The sequence below is a fragment of the Dama dama genome, chromosome 20 (assembly GCF_033118175.1).
Source record: "Dama dama isolate Ldn47 chromosome 20, ASM3311817v1, whole genome shotgun sequence".
NCBI classification, from domain to species: Eukaryota; Metazoa; Chordata; class Mammalia; order Artiodactyla; family Cervidae; genus Dama; species Dama dama.
Genome location: NC_083700.1, coordinates 100,305,791 through 100,327,967, shown reverse-complemented (window position 1 = coordinate 100,327,967; position 22,177 = coordinate 100,305,791). Strand labels below are relative to the sequence as shown.

At 44.5% G+C, this 22,177-nt stretch overlaps 1 protein-coding gene across 4 annotated transcripts; it reads left to right on the top strand.

Annotated features, from left to right (window-relative positions):
* Nucleotides 1-1,335: 1,335 nt before the first annotated feature.
* On the top strand, nt 1,336-18,677 carry PPIH (peptidylprolyl isomerase H). Of its 4 annotated transcripts, none has more exons than XM_061122214.1 (10): nt 1,336-1,476; nt 1,827-2,129; nt 2,467-2,531; nt 3,141-3,185; nt 3,448-3,490; nt 6,901-6,993; nt 10,068-10,155; nt 10,645-10,685; nt 11,310-11,399; nt 18,478-18,677. In XM_061122214.1, exons 2-9 carry the CDS (start codon nt 2,064-2,066, stop codon nt 11,376-11,378), a joined length of 510 nt encoding a protein of 169 aa, XP_060978197.1. In that variant the 5' UTR covers nt 1,336-1,476; nt 1,827-2,063; the 3' UTR covers nt 11,379-11,399; nt 18,478-18,677. The 4 variants fall into 4 exon arrangements, with proteins under 4 accessions (XP_060978197.1, XP_060978196.1, XP_060978198.1 ...); XM_061122213.1 differs by having other exon boundaries at nt 1,827-2,207; XM_061122215.1 differs by lacking the exon at nt 6,901-6,993 and having other exon boundaries at nt 1,827-2,207.
* The last annotated feature ends 3,500 nt before the right edge of the window (nt 18,678-22,177 follow it).

Genomic DNA, 22,177 nt, shown 5'->3' with positions numbered 1-22,177 from the left:
GGCCTTGACTAATTTCACAAACAGGCCCTCATAGATAAAACAGAAGCCATCCAAGCCTTAAATGAAGAGCAAATCTAAATGAGAAAAGCAGTAATTCATAATAAAATGGCTTTGGACATACAGCTGCTCACGGAGGGACCTGTGCTATAATTAAGGTTGAATGTTGTGTATACATTCCTGACTTATCTGACAATGTATCAACTCCTTTAGATGACATGAAAAACCAGGTAAAAGCAATGTCAAATGAAAACATTCCTTTCTGGACTTTGGTCCTATCTTGGGTGAAGGGCGATTGGTAGAAAACTATATTTACCACTGTCATAGTTGCCTTGATAGTTCTGCTTTGTGGACCCTGAATTTTACAATGTATTATGAACTTCATAACCCGAAGGTTGATGTCATTCTCCCTAATTGGCAGTTGGAGAGCCAGGGTGCAATATATCCCTATGAATGATGCTCATAATATGAGTTAAGAGCATCAAGAGGGGGGAATGAAGAAGGAATTCATAGGGCCTGGACTCCATCTCAGGCCTGTCCGTGCTGATCATGCTCGGCCACCTCTCCAGTGGACCATGAACTCTCTGCTTAATGCCTGTGGGAACGACAATGGAAGGAGAAGACCCCCTCCGGACAGGAGAACCTTGAAGATCGTATCCAGGTTACTCATCACCTAAGAGAAAACATACCATAATCACCCCTGCCTCTGGACAGGTCATAAATTTTTTCCGTATCTATCAGGATGTAATCACAGGTTTATCGATTATTAACTGGTTGGAACGTGACCACGGGCTTATTGATTATTAACTGTTCGGAATGTAACTGCGGGGCTTATTGATTATTAACTGTTTGAACACATAACACGTGAATGATGGGGTTATTGTAGTTGTATTTACCCTTCCTTTGTTTATGTAAGTTTCAAGGAATTCGGGGTGGTGGGTTTGGACACGTACACATGGGGTATAAAAGATTTTCACAAATGCTGGTCGGGGTCCTTGGCTAAGAGGAGACTCTGCCTTGGTGCAGTGTAATAAACTGCACTCCACTATCTGCATTGTCCTTCTGAGTGAGTTTGTTTCCCGAAACGCGTGGCTCTAACAACACAATGAACAAACAAGACAACACACCAGACAAATAACAGAGAGCACAATTCCAAGAACAAAAGGTACAGAGTATATCAGATGTATATCAGAGGTGTATATATATATACACGGGACTACAGAGTGGGAGCTGGAAGACGTCTCTTCCTGCTCACTGCTGGAGACCGTATCGGAGCGTCCGCCTAGGTTTAAGTCCAGCTACACAGAGGGGCCCCGTTACAGATACAGATGCAGCTGCTGCTACTGCTTACCGGCCGTTCGTCCTCTGAAGCGCGGGTCCTGGAAGGCCCGGGGGATCCCGGACAAGCCCCCAAAATGTTGTACCCGGATCGCGGAATCCCACCAAACACCACAGGAGCCGCGGATTGATGCAAAAGCGGTGAGGAACTTTATTACAAGCTCGGGCAGGGACTCCCTCCACACAACCTAACGGCCATGCGGACAGGGCCCTGAGTGATGGCGGCGATCTATTTTTATATGGTATAGTGGGGGAAGCGGGAAGCTTAAGGAGATTGGTTAATTCTTTAACTAAGGAGGTCTTGTAAGCTACTGATTGGTGGGAGGTGAGGGGCTTTCTTGAGGAACTTTCCTGCCCTCCCTTGATTGGCTCGTTGAGTTTCTTTCTCTTTAAATTTCGTTTTCTCTCCGCGGGAGGGGGTTTTACTCAAAATGGCGGTGCTATCCTAAAATGGAGTTGTTTGGGTTTCGTATTTCTCACTCCGAACTCAGCGCTCAAGGAGACTCAGGTGAGGTAACACTAGTTGTCAAAACAAGGAAGCGCCGGCCACCCACGCAGCGCCCAGTTTGGCGTCGAAGGCGGAGAGCTTCCGGGGGCGGGGCCGGCCGTCCCCGTCTCTTCCTGCGCCTGCGCCTGCGCCTGCGCCGGAAATAAACACCTCCCGACCGAGCAGGGGCAAAGAATCGCCGGAACTCCGCGCTCCCGATTTCTGCTTCCGGGTCAGAGGCATGGCGGTGGCAAATTCAAGCCCTGTCAATCCCGTGGTATTCTTTGATGTCAGCATTGGCGGCCAGGTGAGGTCTTGGCAGCCAGCCAGCCCGATGCCAAAGGGAACGTGCACGCGGTCTGGCAGGCAGATCTCACCTCCTCAGGTGTAGCAAACTCGGGGAGCCAAAAAGTGAAATTGAACCAGCACCTACCGACCTGCGGGGCGGGGGTGAGGGAGGAGGAAGAGGAGGAGTCTTGCGCAGCCTAGCGCCGCGCTGGTGGAGGGACCGAGTGGAAAGGAAGAGTAGGCTATGGAGGCGGAGGTAGGACAGACCTAGCGGCATGGGGGCCCGAGGGTTCCCTGTTCGGTGAGGCCTTCACGGGCTTGGACTGGGCTTTCTGAACGTCTCTCGCCGGTTGCAGGAAGTTGGTCGTATGAAGATTGAGCTCTTTGCAGACGTTGTGCCTAAGACGGCGGAGAATTTTAGGTAAGGAGATGTTCCAGCTTTGCAGGATAAACCAAACGAGAAAGCTGGGCCTGTCTGTGAAATCTTCGGCCTACCTCTATCCGTTCATTCACCATCCTCGAGATCTGACTTCTCTGGGTATCGCTCTGAATAGTAGTTCCCTTTCAGTTTATGTTATTAATCTGTATGCCTGGACGTCTTACCAGCCGATTGGTGGGCTGGCTAGCGCCGACGTCTCCCCTTCCCGCCGAGGCTAGGGGCGCTCAGAGTTGTGATGCCATGGCGACTGAATCGTTCACTCTTCCTTTTCAGGCAGTTCTGCACAGGAGAATTCAGGTCAGTCTCAGACGTGGTTGATTTCTTTGCTTGCTCCTGAGGGGTGTCCTGAGTATGCAGTGAGGGTATTGGGGAATCACCGGCAGGCCTTGAATGTTTGCTGGTGATAGTAATAGAAGGTATTACTGTGGGTAATAGAAGGTATTACTGTGGGTCTGTCCTCAGTTCATTTGCCTTCTTCGTCTCTCTCCTCCCGACCGTCTTTAGAAGAGTATCTCTGGCTCGACTGTGTGGTAAGCTTGAAAAGCCGTGTTTACCTGTTGTCATTTCAAGTCTCTTTCTTTTTGCTTATAGAAAAGATGGGGTTCCGATAGGATACAAGGGGAGCACCTTCCACAGGTAAGACTTTCGGCAAGCCATCCTGGGGGACTTTTAGAATTACTATTAGTATTGTTTAGAATTACTTCCTTGAGTGATTAGTCTCTTCAGAGGAAAACAAAACCATAGCATAATTCTTAGTTCTTGAGAAGGGATGTTTTTGTGAACTCAACCATTGATTTGAAGACTTACTTAAAACCAAAGTGGTAAACATTATATTTTGAAATTAATGTTATTCCAAACCACAGAATCTTCTCCCAGGATCCTTTGTTCTCTGTTTCAGGGTCATAAAAGATTTCATGATTCAGGGTGGAGATTTTGTTAATGTAAGTATTATTCCTTTCCTATTAAGGACCTATAGGTTTTGTTGTTGTTGTTGTTATTGAAGCTGCTTCTCAGGGACCTGAGAACAATAGCCAATTTGCTGGGGGAGGAGGTGGGAATGGGAATGTCCTGTGATGGCTGCTACTCACTGCATCACTAGATGACATCAGTACTTTGATTAAGTCACTGACTTCCAAATCTCAGCCTTTTAGGGCTTCGAACTGACTTTCGCAGCATACCTATAGGTGATCCATGACAGACCCAAATTAATTGGTCGCATGGAATTTAGCTGGAAATCAGTTACAGTTATTTTTTTCTAAATGGGGTCAAGTCCCTTTCCAGTGAGCTAAATGCTTATGCCCTGATTTCCCATCCGCTTCTGGTATCCCAGTGCCTGGAAAGGTGAGTTATTATTTTTTTAATCAAGTTCATTAGTGGGCAAGGCATCAGAGACAGTTCTGGAAGGATATTTTCCCTATTCACTAGGAGAACCCATTGAATTAATCCTTCATTGCTAAGTATGACTTTTCTTGCAATGAGACTGTATGCATCCCCATTTCAAGCCTCCTTCACTTCCACCAACCTTGCAGGCTTCTGAATAAACCAAATTTATGCTTTCTTAAAGCTACATTTGTCCTAACCCACCCATTTCTGTGCATGATCTTTCTTATTAATATCATTTGGTTAGTCATGTTGCTGTTTTCTTGGATCTGGGAGACATTCTTTATCCTTTACATGTATATTTAGTTTGACTCTTAGGAGTTTTTAAGATCTCTGTCTTTCCTCCCCAGGTAAGTTTACAAAGTGGCAGATTTGGGGCTGAATCAGAAACAGATATGCTTTGTTTCATCTGTATAATGTTGTAAAACTGGGAAATTTTACTGGAAAGTTCTGGAGTTTTGTTTTCTCTGTTACAAATGAAAAGTAGGGGTGCACTTGGTCTGTGTTTCTCATGCAGCAACAATTGGTTGAGTCAAGTAACAACTGCCTTTAGATGGGTATGTCCTTATTATTTCACCACAGTTCCCACTACTTGCTTCCCTTCTTTATGTCACCTACTCCTATAGGCATTTAAGTTTGCAACCCCTGGCCACAACTGATTGGAGTAGGGCTTGGGGTGACCATAATCCTTTTTCATTGACAGGTAAGAAGGGCTAAGATGCTATTCTCTGCGTTCTTTCTTTTCTTCCCAAAGGCTTCTATACTGCTATATTGTCTTAGCAGGGATAGGACCAACTTCTTATGGGTCATATGTGCTCACTTGTGCCAGGCACATGTGCTCACTTGCTGATAGTTCTAGAGTTAGCAGTTAGTCAGCCAGAAGGCTGTCAGAGAGAATAAATTACTCAGAGCCACCCTTAGGGCAGAAAAAATAGAATGAGCAACAGGTAGAAGCGGAATTTGAGACCTTCTAAAGTTGGACTAAGAATATTTGCTTGCTTGTTTGTTTTAATAATGTGTTTTAAAATTTTTTAAATAATTTTTTTTCTGGTTGCAAAAGAAGAGTACAAAAATGAAAATAAATCGTCTCAAGGAATATACTCTTGGCATTTTACTTTACAGTTGCCCATCTTATTGTTGTGTACATTTGTGTGTCAGATATCTTTTAACAGACTTAAACTTTTAAAAATTTGTGCTCAATCATTGTGTTTTTCCTTGTCACTGTCTTCTTCCAAAACATTCTTGCTAATTACTCCCTACTGTTCCCTTAGTGAACAGTATTTCTTCACTGATTTGTTCACAGTGAATTTATTTGATCAGTCCACTATCATTGAAGATTTAAGTTGCTTTCTGTTTCTTGTCCTGCAAATTAATTTGGTCATTTTCCCTATTCTGGCTTCTGGAGCACAGTAGACAGTGTGATTATAGAGAATGATGCAATAACTGATCTTTTCTCTAGGTTTTTTTTGAAATTGGAAAGGGACATGTTTTCTCTTCTATATGTATGTGTGTATTTATGTGTACTTAAAGAAATCCCATGGACAGAGGAGCCTGGTGGGCTACATCCATGGGGTCACAAGAGTCAGACATGACTTAGTGACTGAACAACAATAACAACAAAGATACAGTAGCTCACATTTACACAGAGCTATGTGGATCGCAAAAAGTTTTTGTCATAGACACTATTATTGCATCTTTTTGGCAATGTTGTAAGGAGTAGGTGATTTCATTTTCACTTGATAGTTGAGGAAACTGGGGCTCAGAGATAGGAAGTGACTTCCCCAGCTCATAAATGATAGATCTGGAACTCAAAGCCCATTTTTCCACTATACAGAGCTTGGTTGTACCAATAACTTTTAATCAAACAGTTTGAGAGTTTTTTTCCTTCCCTGGCTTATGTTAATCCCCTTTAGTGGTCTTTGCTCCAGTAAGGGCCCCTTGATTCTGCACTGAGTCAGTGTTTTCACATCCCATCATGTACCGAATATTCTTTTTGTTTACTAACTGGCTGGGAGAGATTGGTCTTTGGTAGTCTCTCAATATTAACTTTAAACCCCTGGGGTTCTGTTTAAGGTACTACAGCAAAGCCTTGGTCAGGTGGCTTTATTATCCTGACTTAAGTTCGCTCACCTGGAAAATGGGGAAGATAAACTCCATGCATGTTCCATGGAGTTGTTAGAAGAGCAAAGGGATAACACAAATAGAGCTAGTTTAAGCAGAAATTGGGGATTTATGACAGGTGTTTCGTGGAAGCCAAAGGAAGAAATAGGTCTAGGAACTGGAGAGTCACAGAACCAAGCAGTCCTTTTTTTATGTTTCTCTAGAGCTCTCTATACATGTGTATTGCATTGTCTTTTTCTTATCCAATCCACCTTGCCGAAGGTAGTCACCTCCAACTTCCAGGTTTACACAGTACAAATTCAGCCTCCAGAGGGCATATGTTCTATTTCATGCTTCCCAGAGAAGGAACTCTGGCCCTACATTCTCCCCTCAACTTCCCCTCACCTCAACTTTAGCCAGAAGGATGGTATCTTATCGTACAGACTAGACTTCCAAGAGCCCACCCACCTGCATAGTTGAGAGGAGAGGGGAAGTAGTCAGTTAAATGGATTCTCATATATGACTGCAGGCAAAAGAGTCTTTGGAAAGGGCATTGATTACATATGCAATTACTGTTTCCTATCCTCTGCTTTGCTTGTGTCTTAATCCACCTTTCTAGAGGCCCAGCTATGTGACCTGTTGTTTTTTTCTCAGTGAGGTGCCCTAGCTGAATTGTGGGCTGCATGTGCCTTGGATGGGGCTTGTTTTGATTACAGGATAGGGTTAAAGAGGTGTGGCTCCCAAAGTGACCTGCAGGAATAAGAGGACTTTAAAGTAGCGAGGCTTCAAGGCTTCGGGTGCAGCAGCTGCTTCCTGTGAGCTCTGAGAGCCAACACTCACAAGTCACTAACAGTTCCTTCTCTCTGCTCAGGGAGATGGTACCGGAGTTGCCAGTATCTACCGGGGGCCATTCGCAGATGAAAATTTTAAGCTTAGACACTCAGCTCCAGGCCTTCTTTCCATGGTAAGTGAGGACCAGTCAATGTATGGAGCTAGGTTTGCAGCCAGCTGGATTCTGGGCCCTCTGGAGGCCCAGCGCAGTCTCTCGGGACGAAAGGAAATGCTCTCCTAGCCTTGCTTGACCCAGGACTCAGCTCTGCCCTGCCCACCTCTTTCCTCAGTCCGGTTTGGTTTTGGGGGGCTGAACCCACTAGCCAGCCAGGGAACCAAAATCGAACTCTGCTGTGTGTTTTCTTACTTTGTGTGAGCCAGGACTTGTGGCTGGGCACTCGGCCTTGCTGCTTAGAATGCAGCCAGCTGTGCTGTCAAGACCCAGTGTTCACACACCCGTCACGCCACTCACCCCTGACCCTCCCTCACATTGCCTGCTGGCTGGTCGCCCTGTTCAGGTCACAGACCACTCCTCACTCCCAGGACCCTCTCTGCCCATTTACAACCCCACTCAAACATCTCGCTCCTCTCTCTGTCCCCCTGCCCACCTCCTTTAGCTCCCCCATCTACACATCCCTGCTTATTCCCCCTTCACTTCTTTCTTACCCCTCACTCCTCATTTTCCCTTACCCCTCTCACCTTGCTTCCTTCTCACTGTCCAACCCTCTCCCTCCCTCTTGTCATCACCTATTTTCCTCTATTAGTTCCCCCAGATCCACTGTTTACATGCACATTCTTTGTCTGCTTGCCCATTCTTCCACTCAGGCATCCGTCAAGTAAAAATTGTTGATATCCACTATTTTAGGCCTTGTGGTAAGGCCTGAGGATACAGACCTGATCCCTGCCCTCTAGGCGGGTAGCACACGTTGCTGAATGATGAGTCCAGTGTATAATTCCCGCCATCAGTGTACTAAGGGGAGGTCACCTCAGTGTATGTAAGAGTACTATGAGGGCCCCAAAGAATGAGAGTAATTGCTGCGAAGATCCAGAGAAGTTCTCTACAAGATAAAACAGCCTAGACAGAAGACGTGTGACCAGAACATAGATTGTGGATAGGGAAGGGAGTGAACTAGTAGAGACCACTGGAGAGACAGGCGGGTCTAGCTCCTGAAAGGCTCTAAATGCCAGAATAAGGATGAGGTTATGTGGACTTGGTTTCATGGAATGTGGAAAGCCATACACTTTTTTGAGCAGGGCTGATCGACTTTGTGTTTTAAAACGAAGATCCTGGCTACAGTGTTTGAGTGGCAGATAAGAATGAAGAGGATAGGGCAGAGAAGCCAATTAGGAGGCTGCTATAACACTCGGGTGAGCCTAGCGTAACAGACAATGTACAAACCTCCTTTTAGAAAAGTCAGGCTGGGCAAGCACTGTACCGTGCTGAAGGGGCTCAGGTGGGCTTGGGTCATCGTCATGAGAATTAGAACCCTTCCAGGTGTGTGCCGATATGTCAGCATCTGGGGAGGGGTCAGAAAAAAGGTGGAAGGAAACTTTGCTTTCTGCTGCTTTCAGGCTGACACTGGTTGTGCTGTCACCCACTTTGTAGCACAATTGTTTTGCTCCTCAAGAGCAGAGACTGAGTTGCATTGATCTCCTAGTCTGACTACCTGATACAGAAAGGTGCTGAGCAGATACTGATGAATGACTGAAAGATAATCAGAATAAAGGCTAATGTTGAGCATATTCTCACCAAAAACTTGTTTGCATTAATTCATTTTAATCTTTAGCATCCCTTTAAGAGAGTGCAAAAAACCTCTCTATGCAGAGAGGTTATGCAGCTAAACTAGATCACAGGCAGTAGTGGGGCTGGGATTCAAGATAGATCATCTGGCTCCAGAGCTTGTTCTCTGAAGCAGTAAGCTATTCTGCCTGGAAGACTGGATAAATGACAGACGAAAAACACATGTTGTATGGCTGTTTTTCTGCCTGCCTACTGATAAATGTTTATACATTGAGCAGCAAGGTAGGTAGATAGGAAAAACAAGAGGGAGGGAGGGAGGGAGGGAGGAAAAGAAAAGAAGGAAGAAGAAGTGGGACCACTGAGGAGTCTGCCCTCATTCCAGAGTTAGCTGTGTTCCCACTGGCTCAGGCAGTCCTTGCTAATGTGAGATGTTCCTGCATACATGAACAAAAACCAAAAATAGTCTCATCTCACATGGGGAATTTCTAAAATATAATGTGAAATCCCTTCTAGACAAAGTCTTTAATGTATTTCATACACATTTTCATTCCTTCAATGTTAAACACAGACTCAAATAATTTAAATCCACTAAACATCCAGTTAAGGCTAGTGACCTATCTGATGATTTCCAGTGTTTCCATAGTATTACTTTTGTGAGACCTGTGCTTTTAATAGTACTAGCGCTTTCAGTTTTCCGTTTTCTACTCAGTTTTCAAAACAAGGGAAGTATGCAGTGATATATTCACATAGTTACACAGACGCTGTGGTAAGGTGGTGCTGCTGAAACATGACATGGGTTTGCTGATTGCTTTGTGTTGTCATTATATAATGCATTGTGAAGTGTGATGATACAAAAACAACTTCAAGAGAGGAAAAGGAAAGGGATATGGCTGGAGAATTTCAGATCCTCAATTTTAAAAGATAATTTTTCCTATAAAATTCAATAATAAAGGATTTGGGGTGTAGCTGTAAAAAGCACGTCGTTAATTAAACGGAATCTTTTTTGTAGCATAGCACTAGTATGGCAACTTCTTGCACCTTAAATTTTTTTATTACTGTTATTTTGGGACAGTACAGAGCCATTCAGACAAAAAACAGTTTACGGCACAAGTGACAGGCTTTTTGTGAGCTGGTAGCTAATTCGTTAAATGTAATCCAGTTATTACCAGTATTGGCCTAAATACAGCAAATCAGATTCCGTAAACAATTTTTTCCATTATAAAAATTCACACTGTAGGAGACATGTGTAGTTATTGAAGGGTCTAGCTCTTTGAGGGCAGAAATTGTGTATTCTGTTCCTCTCTGTGTCCTTGGGTCCTAGATCAGACCCTGGCTTACAGTCGATGCTCAGTCAGATTTGCTGAAATAGCACGGAGGAGTCAGGGCTACAGTCTCTTTTAGGGAGTTTGGTCCTTTAGCTAATGTGGCCAGGAGAACTCACAGTGTTTCTGTTTGGTTTCCATCAGGCAAACAGCGGTCCCAGCACAAATGGCTGCCAGTTTTTCATCACCTGCTCTAAGTGTGATTGGCTAGATGGGAAGCACGTGGTGTTTGGTGAGTCCTGTTCCTGTCCTAGTCCAGGTCCCCTCACCCAGCGTGGAGCTTCTAAAGGAACTGGTCCCCCAACTCTTGTGCTCGAAGGGTGTAACTGCCCTGGGTAGTAGTTAGGAAGGTGGAAGCCGTGGTGGGTGGGGAGGATATGTGGTTAGAGGGGATGACGAAAGGGCCAGATGATGTAGTGAGTAGCCACCTGGGCAATGTGTCTGTGTGGGTGTAGGTGTGTCTGCGGGGGATGGCAGCATTAAGAAGTACCACACAGGCAGCATGGTACAGTGGGGCTTTGCAATTGCTCCGACCTAGGTATGAGCCCTAATTCTGTTCCTTACTACCTATGACCTGGGAAACATTTCATTTCCACTGAATATTAATTTTGTAACGTTAATCTGAGGTTCACATAAGATGATGGCTGAGAATGGGCCGTGGGGGGCTGGAAGATACTATGCAAATGAGAGTAGTCAAGTCCAGCTCATACTCTTCCCGCAGGAAAAATCATTGATGGACTTTTGGTGATGAGAAAGATTGAGGTGAGTCCCGTGGTGTTGATCTCCTCTGTCTCAGCCACTCTGGCCTCGTACTACCTGACTAGTATTGAGGAGCGGGAGAACCTGTTCGGCCAGGCTTCACAGGGAGGAGACACTGTGTGCCTCCGAAGGGTTCTGGGCCCTAAGTTAGCCTCTCTTGTGCGAACTGAGCTTTCGCCTCTGCTGACTCTTTGACCTACTTGATGCAATCCTCCTCAGCGTTGTATTCAAGGTTCTTCATGACTGAGTCCCTGCCTTCCTCTCCGTGACCTCTTTTGCCCCGTCTGCTGCTGCCACTTCCGTGTTCTAGTCACATCAGACTACTAGCCCTTCCTTAAATATGCATACACATCCCTGCCTCTTGCTCCTTCCTGCCCTGAGTCTTTGCTCATGCTGTTTCCTCTACTCTGTCTTACAACTTACTGCATTTTTATATGTCATGAGTGTGATGGTGTTTTTTTTTTGTTTTTTTTTTTGAGATTGTACATTTTCTCTTTGATCTGTATTATATTCCTGTCAGATCAGCCCATGAGTCGTCAGTCCTTAGCACAGGGGCTGGGAGGCATCAGTAAGTGTGGGGTGAGGGGTGTCAGAGTGGCGTAATCACCACTGTGCTTTCTCTCCTAGAATGTTCCCACAGGCCCCAACAATAAACCCAAGCTGCCTGTGGTGATCTCACAGTGTGGGGAGATGTAGTCCAGAGGGAGACTGAATCAGGTAAGTGTGTCTTTCCTGATCAGGAGTCAGGATCCCAGAGAGGGCAGCACGGTCTGGTGGAAAGAACTTTAGACCTGAAGATGCGGGATTGAGCTCATTTTCTCTCTGTGTGACCTAAAGAGAAGTAGATTCCCTTCCCTGAGCCTGTTTTTCTCATCTGTCCAATGGTGATAATGCCTGTCTCCCAGGGTCACTGTAAGGATCAAAAGAGGACGGTTGAGTGGGACACTTTATTTTTCTAACACTTTATAGTTTACAAACTATCAACCTGAAAACCATCAGGCACTTTCTGACAGCACTGTTAGACACTCGTTTCATTCAGTAGTCCCATTTAGAAAGCTCTGGCTGCAGCCCTGGGTGATTGGGAGCAGCCTGGGCAGCCAGGAGACTCTCTTGTCAAGCCTCTCATCAGAACTGATGCTGCAGTCCCAGGCCCTGACTTTGTGTTTGCCAGACTCAGAGGTGAATGTGACACGTTTTTCAGTCCACAAAGACTCACTTCCTACCCAGGTTTACTACTCACCTCCCAGTCTGTGCTGGACATTGGACATGGAGAATGGGAAAAAAACATTGAAAGATGCCTCCACCTTTTAGGAACTTGTGGGGAATAAAAACACATTCTCAGAAGTGATCACTAGTAATATGAGTGATGTTGTTAAGTGTTAGTATGAGTTCAAGAAAGAAATTGAGCACTTCCAGCTAGGTAAAGAATGGTAGTGCTCTGCCTTTCTTTCCTCTTTTTTTTCCTTAAATTTTCAAACCTGCAGGATAATTGGAAGAATAGTACATTGAACACCTGTATACTTTTCCCCTAAATTTGCCAATATTTAGCATTCTTGTTTTAGCATTTTGCTGAGACTTTTTTGTCTTCTCCCCTCTCCTCCCATTCCCATTCCCTCTGTTCCTCTCCTATTCCTCTTCTTTCCTTTCTTTCCCTTACTTCATTTCTTTCCCATCTGGAAGTTTCGAGGACTTCTTGACACCTTACCCCTAAATACTTCAGCAAGTGACTGCTAAAAATAAGAACATCGTGCATAACCACAATAATATTGTCTGATATACAAATTCAAACTTCCCCAGTTATCCACAAAGTAAATTTTCTAAGCTCTTAAAGAAATCCAATCACGATTCACGTATTTCGTTTGGTTATTTATTTTTAGTTAGGAAAGCAACACGTGAAAATTTTCACACAGAACAGCTAAAACCCCCCTTCTCCTTGACAGTTCGCCCCCCACCCTCATCTGCATCCCCATCCCACTGCTCTCAGAGGTAACTGCTATATCAGTCTGATGTATGTCCATAGGGCCTTTTCTTTGCCAATCTAATTTGGGGAGGTTTTGTTTTTTCCTAAATGGCATTATACTATTGAGTTGGCCAAAAAGTTTGTTCAGGTATGTCATATGATGTTACGGAAAAACCATATGAACTTTTGGGCCAACCCAATATTTGTTCATCATTTTATTTCCATTTGACATATGTCTGGAAGACTTTTCCTATATGATTCATGTAAAACTATATAGTATTTAAAACAAAACTGATATGCAATATATTTGTAGCATATATCTGAGTAATTACAAATTTTTAATTATACAATTAGACTTGAATTAAGTGTACATTTCTGTGTCTTAGTTCTTATTTTTTATGTTGTGGCCATTTTGTCCCAAATATATATTAAAAAAAATTGGCAGTGGGTTGCTTATTTTAACTTTGGTGATATCCTTTGTTAAAGAGAAGTTGTTAATTTTGATGAGATCAGAATTTTTAATCTTTTCCCTTGTGTTGTGTTTTAATCTTGTTTAAGAAGGCCCTTACTACCTCAGTCATAATGCCTAATGTTTCTGTAGTTTTTCTTACAAAAGTATCTAGAATTTATTTTTCTGGATTCTGCCTTTTTTTCAAATGGAGATCTAGTCAAATACCAGAGCATTAATATGCACATGAATGACTGTGCATACCTCCATCTGTGACTTACTTTGTGTTCACAACATCTGGCACTTAAAGGCATTCAGTTAAAATTTATTACATGAGTTAATAGAGAGGGAGAATGTTAGGCATTTTGGGCATGGATCTGGTGTGAGCAAGTGCCAGGGCAGGAATGCACAAGTGTGTGCTGAAAGCTCACGTGGACCCTTGTCCAGCCAAATGCTTCCTCCTCAGGCCCAGTTGATATGCTGAACTGTCTTTTCTGCTGGCGCTGGGGTCCCAGGCTCAACCTGCCATCCCCATGCTCTCACTGCTCTTCATTCCCTCTGCCCCTCTTTTCTGGGCTGAACTAAAGTTGAACTCACTGGTCCTTTTCCTTCTAAAGACTGACCACTGATCACCACTGGAGGACAGATCATTAAAAACAGTGAAGTTTAGAAATCCTTTTATGTTTGCAGCCTTTTCTCTACATTTTTCTGAGTCCCTTACAAAAAGTTACTGGAAATCCATGTTAGAAATTTGTCTTCTAAAGGTGGCAATCATCAACCCTCCTCTCCTCACTGCTATGAGCGAACGTCATGTAAACCTTTGCCTCTATGAAAGCCGTTCTTTTCAGCCTATACAACCCCAAGCAGGACAAATCCCAGGGGTGCCCTTTGATGCTCCAGAGGTCCTCTACATCCATACTGTCCAGGAGGTATTCCTTTCTGTGATGGTGGAAATGTTTTGCATCTGTGTTATCCATTATGGTAGCTTCCAGCTACATGTGACCTTTGAGCATTGGAAATGTGGCTGCTGTGACTGAGGGACTCAATTTTTATCTTTATGTAACTTTCATTAAATTTAAAGAGCCACACATGATACCTTCAACTTAGTCTTCTAACCTTGACTTGCCCAAAATTAAATCTTTCTTAGCTTATATTTAGAGATAATAGAGTAAAAGCAATTCTGTCACTTAGTGAATATTTCTGGTGCTCAAATTCTGAGCTAAGAACCTTACTTTAATTATCTCATTTAACTTTACCAAATTGAAAACTGGTAGGTTTTAAGGTGTAGGGAATCTAAGTGGTAGTCTGACCTTAAGGCATTCCACAGATGGGTCCTCACTTTGGGTTTCTGAGTAATGGATTTGGGAGAAAGTGAGGAAAAGAGGTGAGTAATTCCCCCAGAAGTATGGTTTCCTTCCATCATGTTTTCTCCCCAGCTGTAAAGTTACAAATATCTCTCAATTTCTAAAGGAGTATTTCAGATCCCTCAGGTAGTGTCTGGGTGGAGTAATGTTTCACAGCCAGCATAGATGTTTTTAAGTCCTCCTAGGCAGTATTTCTCAAACTTTAGTGCACATATGAGTCACCGGGAGGTCTTGTTAGGGTGCTGGTTCTGACTCAGTCGGTCTGGATGGGACCTGAGGTTTTGCATTTCTGACCAGCTCTCAGGTGATGCTGACGCTGACCTGGAGTAGCAAGGCCACAGGGAAATAACAGCCTGTCTTTTAATTGCGAACTCACCATGTTCCAATCAGAAAAGACACAGGAGGAGATAATCTTTTGTTGCTATCAGTCCAGCAGGAATCTACTGCATTCAAATCAATAATTCACTTATCAGGCATTTGAGGCCTTGTGCCTAGGCACTGGAAATAGAGGAATGTAGGAAGGAGACAGAAGACAGGTGAAGTCACTCAATCAGCTGTACCTCCTATGAAGCCCTTCCTTTCACAACTTTTGTGCCTTACCTTAGGTCCTGACCTTGGTTGTAGTGAAAACGAAGTTTTCTGTTAATATACAACTCTAGATGCAGAAACCTAGGTTTTATCTCAGTGGGTCCTTTGAAAGCTTTTTATTATGAATTTGTTTGAAAGTGAAAGTTGCTCCGTCATGTCCGGCTCTTTGCGACCCCAGGGACTAAACAGTCCTTGAAATTCTCCAGGCCAGAATACTGGAGTGGGTAGCCTTTCCCTTCTCTAGGGGATCTTCCCAACCCAGGGATCAAACCCAGGTCTCCCGCATTGCGGGCGGATTCCTTACCAGCTAAGCCACAATAGAATCCCAAGAATACTGGAGTGGGTAGCCTATCCCTTCTCTAGCAGATCTTCCCGACCCAGGAATAGAACTGGGGTCTCCTGCATTGCAGGCGGATTCATTACCAACTGAGCTATCAGGGAAGCATGAGTCTTATCTTCAGGGGAATTTGGGGACCAGTGAATTTAAAGAAAGATCTCTACTGCTTGACAACACCAGATCTGGGGATCACAGAGAGACTAGCAGGGCTGTCAGAGCGCACAGCCACTCTTTTCCAAGAGACTCTCAGGCTTTCAAAACAGGATTCTCCTGCTATAGAGTGAACTGGGTTCTTGGCTACTTACAGCCACATGGTGGAAGTGTGAGGGCGGTGGAACCTCTGTTTTGAAAGCCTGAGAGTCTCTTGGAAAGGAGTGGCTGTGCCCTCTGACAGCCCTGCTAGTCTCTCTGTGATCCCCAGATCTGGTGCTGTCAAGCAATAGAGGTCTTTCTTTACATTCATTGGTCCCCAAATTCCCCTGAAGATAAGAATCACATAGGAGCATTTGTTAAGCCTACTAATTCCCAGTCCCCTCCGCCATCCCTCAAGAGTCTGAGTGAATTTGAGTAGGATCCAGGACGCCATGTTTGTTACAAGCATCTCAGAGGCTTCTTACCAGAGAAATGTGGGTAACCCTGTTTTAGGTGGTGCTGGATGAATGTTTTTTAATATTTGTCTTTTAAGAGAAAATATAATTAGCATAGCACATAATTTTACAGCTATCATAGCTTACAATGAGGTGTTATTCAAGTTCAAATAGTCAGTAGGTTAAAAATTAATTGCATCTGTGGATGGTGGCTATGATAAGAGATGTGAAGCTGCTGTTGTGATGACTGAGTTTAAGTCCTCCCAGGCAGTATTTCTCAAACTTGAGTGCACATCCCAACCTGGGATTTCCTGTAGATTTGATACATTCCTGTAGAGGAAGATGCTGAAAGACACCTTGGCTAACCCTTCATTCATTTCACAACTAAGAACTAAATAATTAAGATAGGCTCCATGCTGCAGATGAGGCTACAAACTTGGAAAGCCCAGTTCTTGCCTTCAAGGAGCTCACAGTCTCTTAGGGAAACTGAAAATTACAGTACAATAAAGCACCGGACTGGAGATTTTAAGATGAAGGAAAATGAATGCTCGTGTCTGCCTGGAGTGTTCAGGAAGACTGCAGGAGAGATGTTTCACCTGAGTACAAGAATGGAGCTTGTCAGGTAGCTAAAATGGGAGAGCATTCCAGGCACAGGGAATAGCATGAGCAAAGGTGCAAACCGCAGGAAACAGCAGGAAGTGTTTGGGAGACTGCAAGTAATTCAGTACAGCCAAAGCAAGGTGTGAAAAGCAAATAAAGGCGAGGCTAGAGGAGGCCAGGACAGATGTGAGATCCAGCGCGGGCTGACGCATTCCTTTGTTAACCTCATGGTGGGGGTGAGCTTTAAGGCAGTATGTACAACTCCCCCCAGCCCCCTCCTACCCCAGGGTGAGAGTCCACCATGCTTCTGAGATTCCAAACGGTGGCCTGGCTGTCCAAAAAGAACCAGGCCAGTAGGAGCCACTCAAGGTTTTTGAGCAGAAGAACACTGTAACTGACTTTTTTTTATTCAGAAGTGTGGAGGATAGGCTAGAGGCCAGTGAGATGTCCACTGCAGCAGTCTGGCCAGAGGAGAGGTTCCACATGGAAATACGGGTCTAGGGAGCAGGGCAGCAAATATCTGTATACCTGCTGGGTGTGTAACACTGTTTGTTCCCTGCCCTGAAAGTCAGAAGCCCTGCCAGCTATAAAGGGCAGGGAGGAGAGAAAGGCTCTATTCCAGCTCCTCCAGTACAAAGGCAAAGCTCCCTGCCCTGAAACCCGGTATACAGAGTGATCCGTCATGTCCATGGAATACTATATAGCTGTAAAGAGAAAGAAGTAGATCTGTATGTGTTGGCAGATTTCTAAGATACATTAAGGGACAAAGTCAAGATAGATCACATTATACAAACATGATGCTGTTTATTTTAGAATTACTCTTTCAGAAATTAGTGTAGCGATGGATTGCTGAGTGGTGGTAATGGTTACCTCTGCAGGGTAAAGGTAGCTGAAGATGTTCTTTTCAGTTTATGTATGTGCTTGAATTTTCTACATTGGGCATGTATTTTATAATATACAATTCAGATACACAGAAATGCATACTGTGTATCTGCAGTTTTAACTAATCCTAGTTCCTCCAGTACTTCAGGGGCATGTGGCTAACATCAGTTTGTGAATCATTCCCTGGTCCCCTCCTGGGTCTACCTGCAGTACTTGGTTCACATCTCTAGTCCCACATTTAACACAGTGTATCACGAATGTGTTGGTCTGGTTTTCTCTAGACTCAGAATTCCTTGAGGCAGGGACCATGCCTACTCACACAGTGCCTGGTCAGGGATTAGAGCTTAGGTCCCGGAGCACCATGCAACTTGTAAAGTGCAATCATACATTTTTGTACATTCTCCTTGAGGACCTGGGATTAGACTTCTGTCTGAGCCTGTGCTGTGACGCCAGGACCCACTGTGCTCTGGAGGAGGAGGAGCGTTAGCCATGTTTGGGGGGAGGGGGCAGTGGCAACTGAGTGTACTCACCCCATTCTTGTACTACAGCCAACTCCAAGGCCATAAACAGAGGGTGTGGACTTTCGTTTCTTTATAGCCCTGGGCCCAAAAGCTTCAAGGAAAAGGGATTGCTCTTTGTTCTAGTGCTCCAGAGAGCCATCAAGGTCTGGCAGAAAGCACACAGACTTTGGAGCCAAGTAGACCAGGAAGCCCCATCACTGTCAGGCCATTAAACCCCTGGGAACCCTAGTTTTGCCCTTTGCTTAATTATATATACTACACAGAACTGTGAGGGGTAAATAATAAATGAGATAGTGTATTGGCTGTAAATATTATTAATAGCTTCTTTCTTGGTTCTTATGTAATATCCCTCTCCACTCTGCTGTAGGGCACCAAAGGTCTGTCCGGTGGCAAGAATCAGAGTGGTTCTGCTTTTTGGGGATAGGAGGGTTTGGGGTGCAGAGAGCTGCGAGTGTTTTCTCTCGTGGCCTGTCCCCTCTGAGCGGCTTCTCTCTTCCATCCCTCGCAGACCCTCCACCTCTGCCACTGCAGGCCTTCCCTTGCTCGATGGGATACTCTTGAGTAAGATAACCTGGATTGGCCCCTGTGTTGGCTTCCCTGCTGGCTGCTGCCCCATTTGATCAAGAAAGAGACCTTGGAAGCATCACAGATTCAAAACCCAAAATTTTGTGTTTAAGTTTTAAACTGTAAATAAAGTTTTTTTTTCTTTGTATGTTGTGTTCTTCTTGAATGGTTGTAATGATAGCCCTACCTCCTCATGCCTTAGCTCCAGCTAGGAGAACTGGCTCTCCCCAGAGACCAGCATGGACCAGAGGCAGGCTTTTGCTATGCAGAGTTGATGCCTCAGATTTATAAGCAGTTGTAGCAGTCCCCTCTTAGGTTAAAGCTAATCAGGCAAAGAAGACAAAATTCCAGGGCCCTTCTAGCACTTCCAAAGATGTTTCCAGTAGGTTCCATTTGGTTAGTTTTAGAGCCTGTAGGTGAAAGGTCACTAGCTTGAGATATTTGGGGATGGAAGACCATTTGGTAGAATGTGTCTTAATCATGATGAAGTGGGAATAATTTAGTTAAAAATCTTGGTTTGAATCTGAAGTCATTTTTTAAAGTTGAGGTCTTGAGACCTTCCCCTTTCAGAACCTTGGTTTCCTCATCTGTAAAATGGGGATAATATTACCATTTTGCAGTATTGTTGAAAGGGTCAAACAAGAGAATGAATATAAGAGTAACTTGTAAACAGTAACATGCGTTGGAAGATACTTGTTTTGAAAGGAAATAGCCCAGCATAAAAAGATCCCTTTGAGTATCATGTTCAAGAGATGAAGGGAACTCCCTGGTATTGCTTTCATGAGGCAACGTGTGTGTTATCCCATTCCTACGTTCTCTTGGCTCATGGCAGGGATGACTCATAACTACTAGCAGCAGGCTGCTGTAGCAGCACAGTAGCAGAGAGCTAAATTCTCTGACACAATAGAACCAGCTTAAAAGTGCCATTTCACTGTACTAGGGGACAAGGAAGATGGTGAGATAATCAAGGGCCTCTGTTGTGTGGATATTCCCAGCTCTCTCTGGTTAAGTAAACAGGATTCAGGGAACACAGGAAAGAAGGGGCTGTGATCCAGTGGAGGAGAAATCTTCAAGTAACTAAAAGGAGTAGGATTATAAAGAGACAGGACGGAAGATGAGCAGCTGGGATCCTGAGTTGACAGTCTCCTGATGGGACACTGAATTGAATTAAACTACACTTGGCACCTATATTCTATGCCAGTGTCTGTCCTGGGCACTGGAGCTGTAAAAATGAATAAGATGTGACCCATGCTTGTGACAGGGACTAGGCATGGTTTGGATTCAGTGCGGTGTTAGAATGTGAACCCTTATGAGGGCAGGAAATTTGGTCTTGTCTTTTTTTACTGCTGTCTCCAGCACTAGAAGAGGTAAGCACCCAGTAGCCAGTAAGTGCTCAATAAATACTTGTTCCATGAATGACAGTGTTATGTTTAAGGTGCTATGGAAGCAGAGTGGAGAGATCAGGGTGAAAGGAAGAGACAACATTTGAGGTAAGTATTGGCAGATTGGTTGGAATTAACCTGGAGATAATACTTTGGCCACCTGATGCGAAGAGTTGCCTCATTGGGAAAGACCCTGATGCTGGGAGGGATTGGGGGCAGGAGGAGAAGGGGACAACAGGATGAGATGGCTGGATGGCATCACCGACTGGATGGGCATGAGTTTGAGTAAACTCCAGGAGTCGGTCATGGACAGGGAGGCCTGGTGTGCTGCGATTAATGGGGTTGCAAAGAGTCAGACACGACTGAGCGACTGAACTGAACCCAATGGTGGGGAAGGCTTTCTAGGAAAAGGGAACTATGTTCTTGGGCCAGAGTCTATTAGAGATGGGGACCCAGTGAGTTTTGCAGAGGAGATTCTTGGAATGAACCCACTGGCTTTTCACATCTCTTAAAGGTACACACCAGAGCTGTGGTCACTCCACTGGGCTCTCAGGGTGACAGGGGGACTAGCAGAACTATGGTGTGGAGAGCTCCCACCTTGAAACAGGAGATGAATTTTGACATGAACTTTCTCCTCAGTGCTTCAGTACCATCTGCAGTGGTAGAGATGTAGTTACGAGGAAAACTAGTTTCTTATTTCTTAAATCGTTCATCTATCTTCATGTGCATTGAGCATGAAGAGAGAGCTTAGTAAAGTAATTGGATGAGTAAGTAAAGATACTTTTAAGTAACAGTTTAAAGACAAACATTACAGAATTTATTTTTCTGCTTGAGAAGCCATCCCTTCAAAGCAGTTATAGGGAAGGTTGCTCACTTATTCTCAGAGGTGCTGCTGCCATTATTCTAAGTGACTTTGTAACTCCACTTTGCAAAAAAGCTCTCAAGTCTATAGGGCACACTTTTAAATGTCCTCAGTGTTGGCAGAATTGCCTCTGAGGAAACATTTTCTTTTTAACAGTCAAAAGTCACCTGGAGCTGGAACAGATGAATAGCAGCTCCGGGGCCGCAGACCTTTTCCTCCTGGATTACTGGCACTGCTGCCAGTGCCGCCACCTCCGATCCATCTTCTACGTCACACCGTGTTTAATGCATTAAGATACCATGTGTCAAGGACTATGCTGGATGTCTCAGGAACTCCTAGTCCTAGAGGGAAGATGTAGTGAGTGCAGTACTGTGTGTGAGGAGAGGAAGGGTCTCCTAATCTAGTAACACCTGAGGCAAGATGTAGAGGATGAAGAATTAAGCAGGCAGAGAAAGGAAGAACAGAGGAATAGTATGCAGTGATTCAAAGGAAGCGATTGTAAGGTCACCTGGAAGCTTGGGCAGGGGATGTGAAAGAAGAGTGGAGTTTAGAGGTCATGCAAGGTCCTGCCAACCACGTGAAGGAATCTGGACAATCCTGTGTGTGGTGTGGTCACTGAAAGATTTTAATAAGACAGTGTCATGATTGGTGGTTTCAAAAGAACACTGGATGTTGGTGTGGGGACTATTAGAGTAAGAAAGAGCGACACTGCCTAGGCCACAGCAGTGCTCTAAGCCAGGGTTTGGCAGGCCAGGTATTTTCTATTTTTCAGTGATTCATGAGCTAAGGATGTTTAAATAGCTGGGGGGAAAGGGTTTAAACAGTTGGAAAATCTAAATATTTTGTGACAAAAAATTGCATGATATTCAAATTTCAGTGTCCGTAAGTTACTTTTTGGGCGGAACATAGATGCACTTGTTTACTGATTGCCTGTGGTTACTTTCAGGCTCTATAAAGTTGAGCGGTTGAGACAGAATCATCTGACCCCTAGAGAAAAAGTGTGCCTACCCCTGCTCTGGGGCTTCCCAGGTGGCTCAGTGGTAAAGAACCTGCCTGTCAATGCAGGAGACATGAGTTCAATCCCTGGGTTGGAAAGATCACCTGGAGAAGGAAATGGCAACCCACTCCAGTGTTGTTGCCTGGGAAATCCCACAGACAGAGCAACATGGGCTGCAATCCATAGAGGTCACAGAGAGTCGGACACGACTTAGCAACTAAACAACCACCCCTGCAATGAGCACTAGATGATAATGGCCTACAGTAGAGTAGCAGCAGTAGGAGTAAAGACTAGATTGGTATTTAGAGATTTTCTATGACTGATTCAGGGAGGCGTTTAGGAGGTGGAATTGACAGGATAAATGATACGGATGGGGTAAGGACTACCACACTAGCCTCCTAGT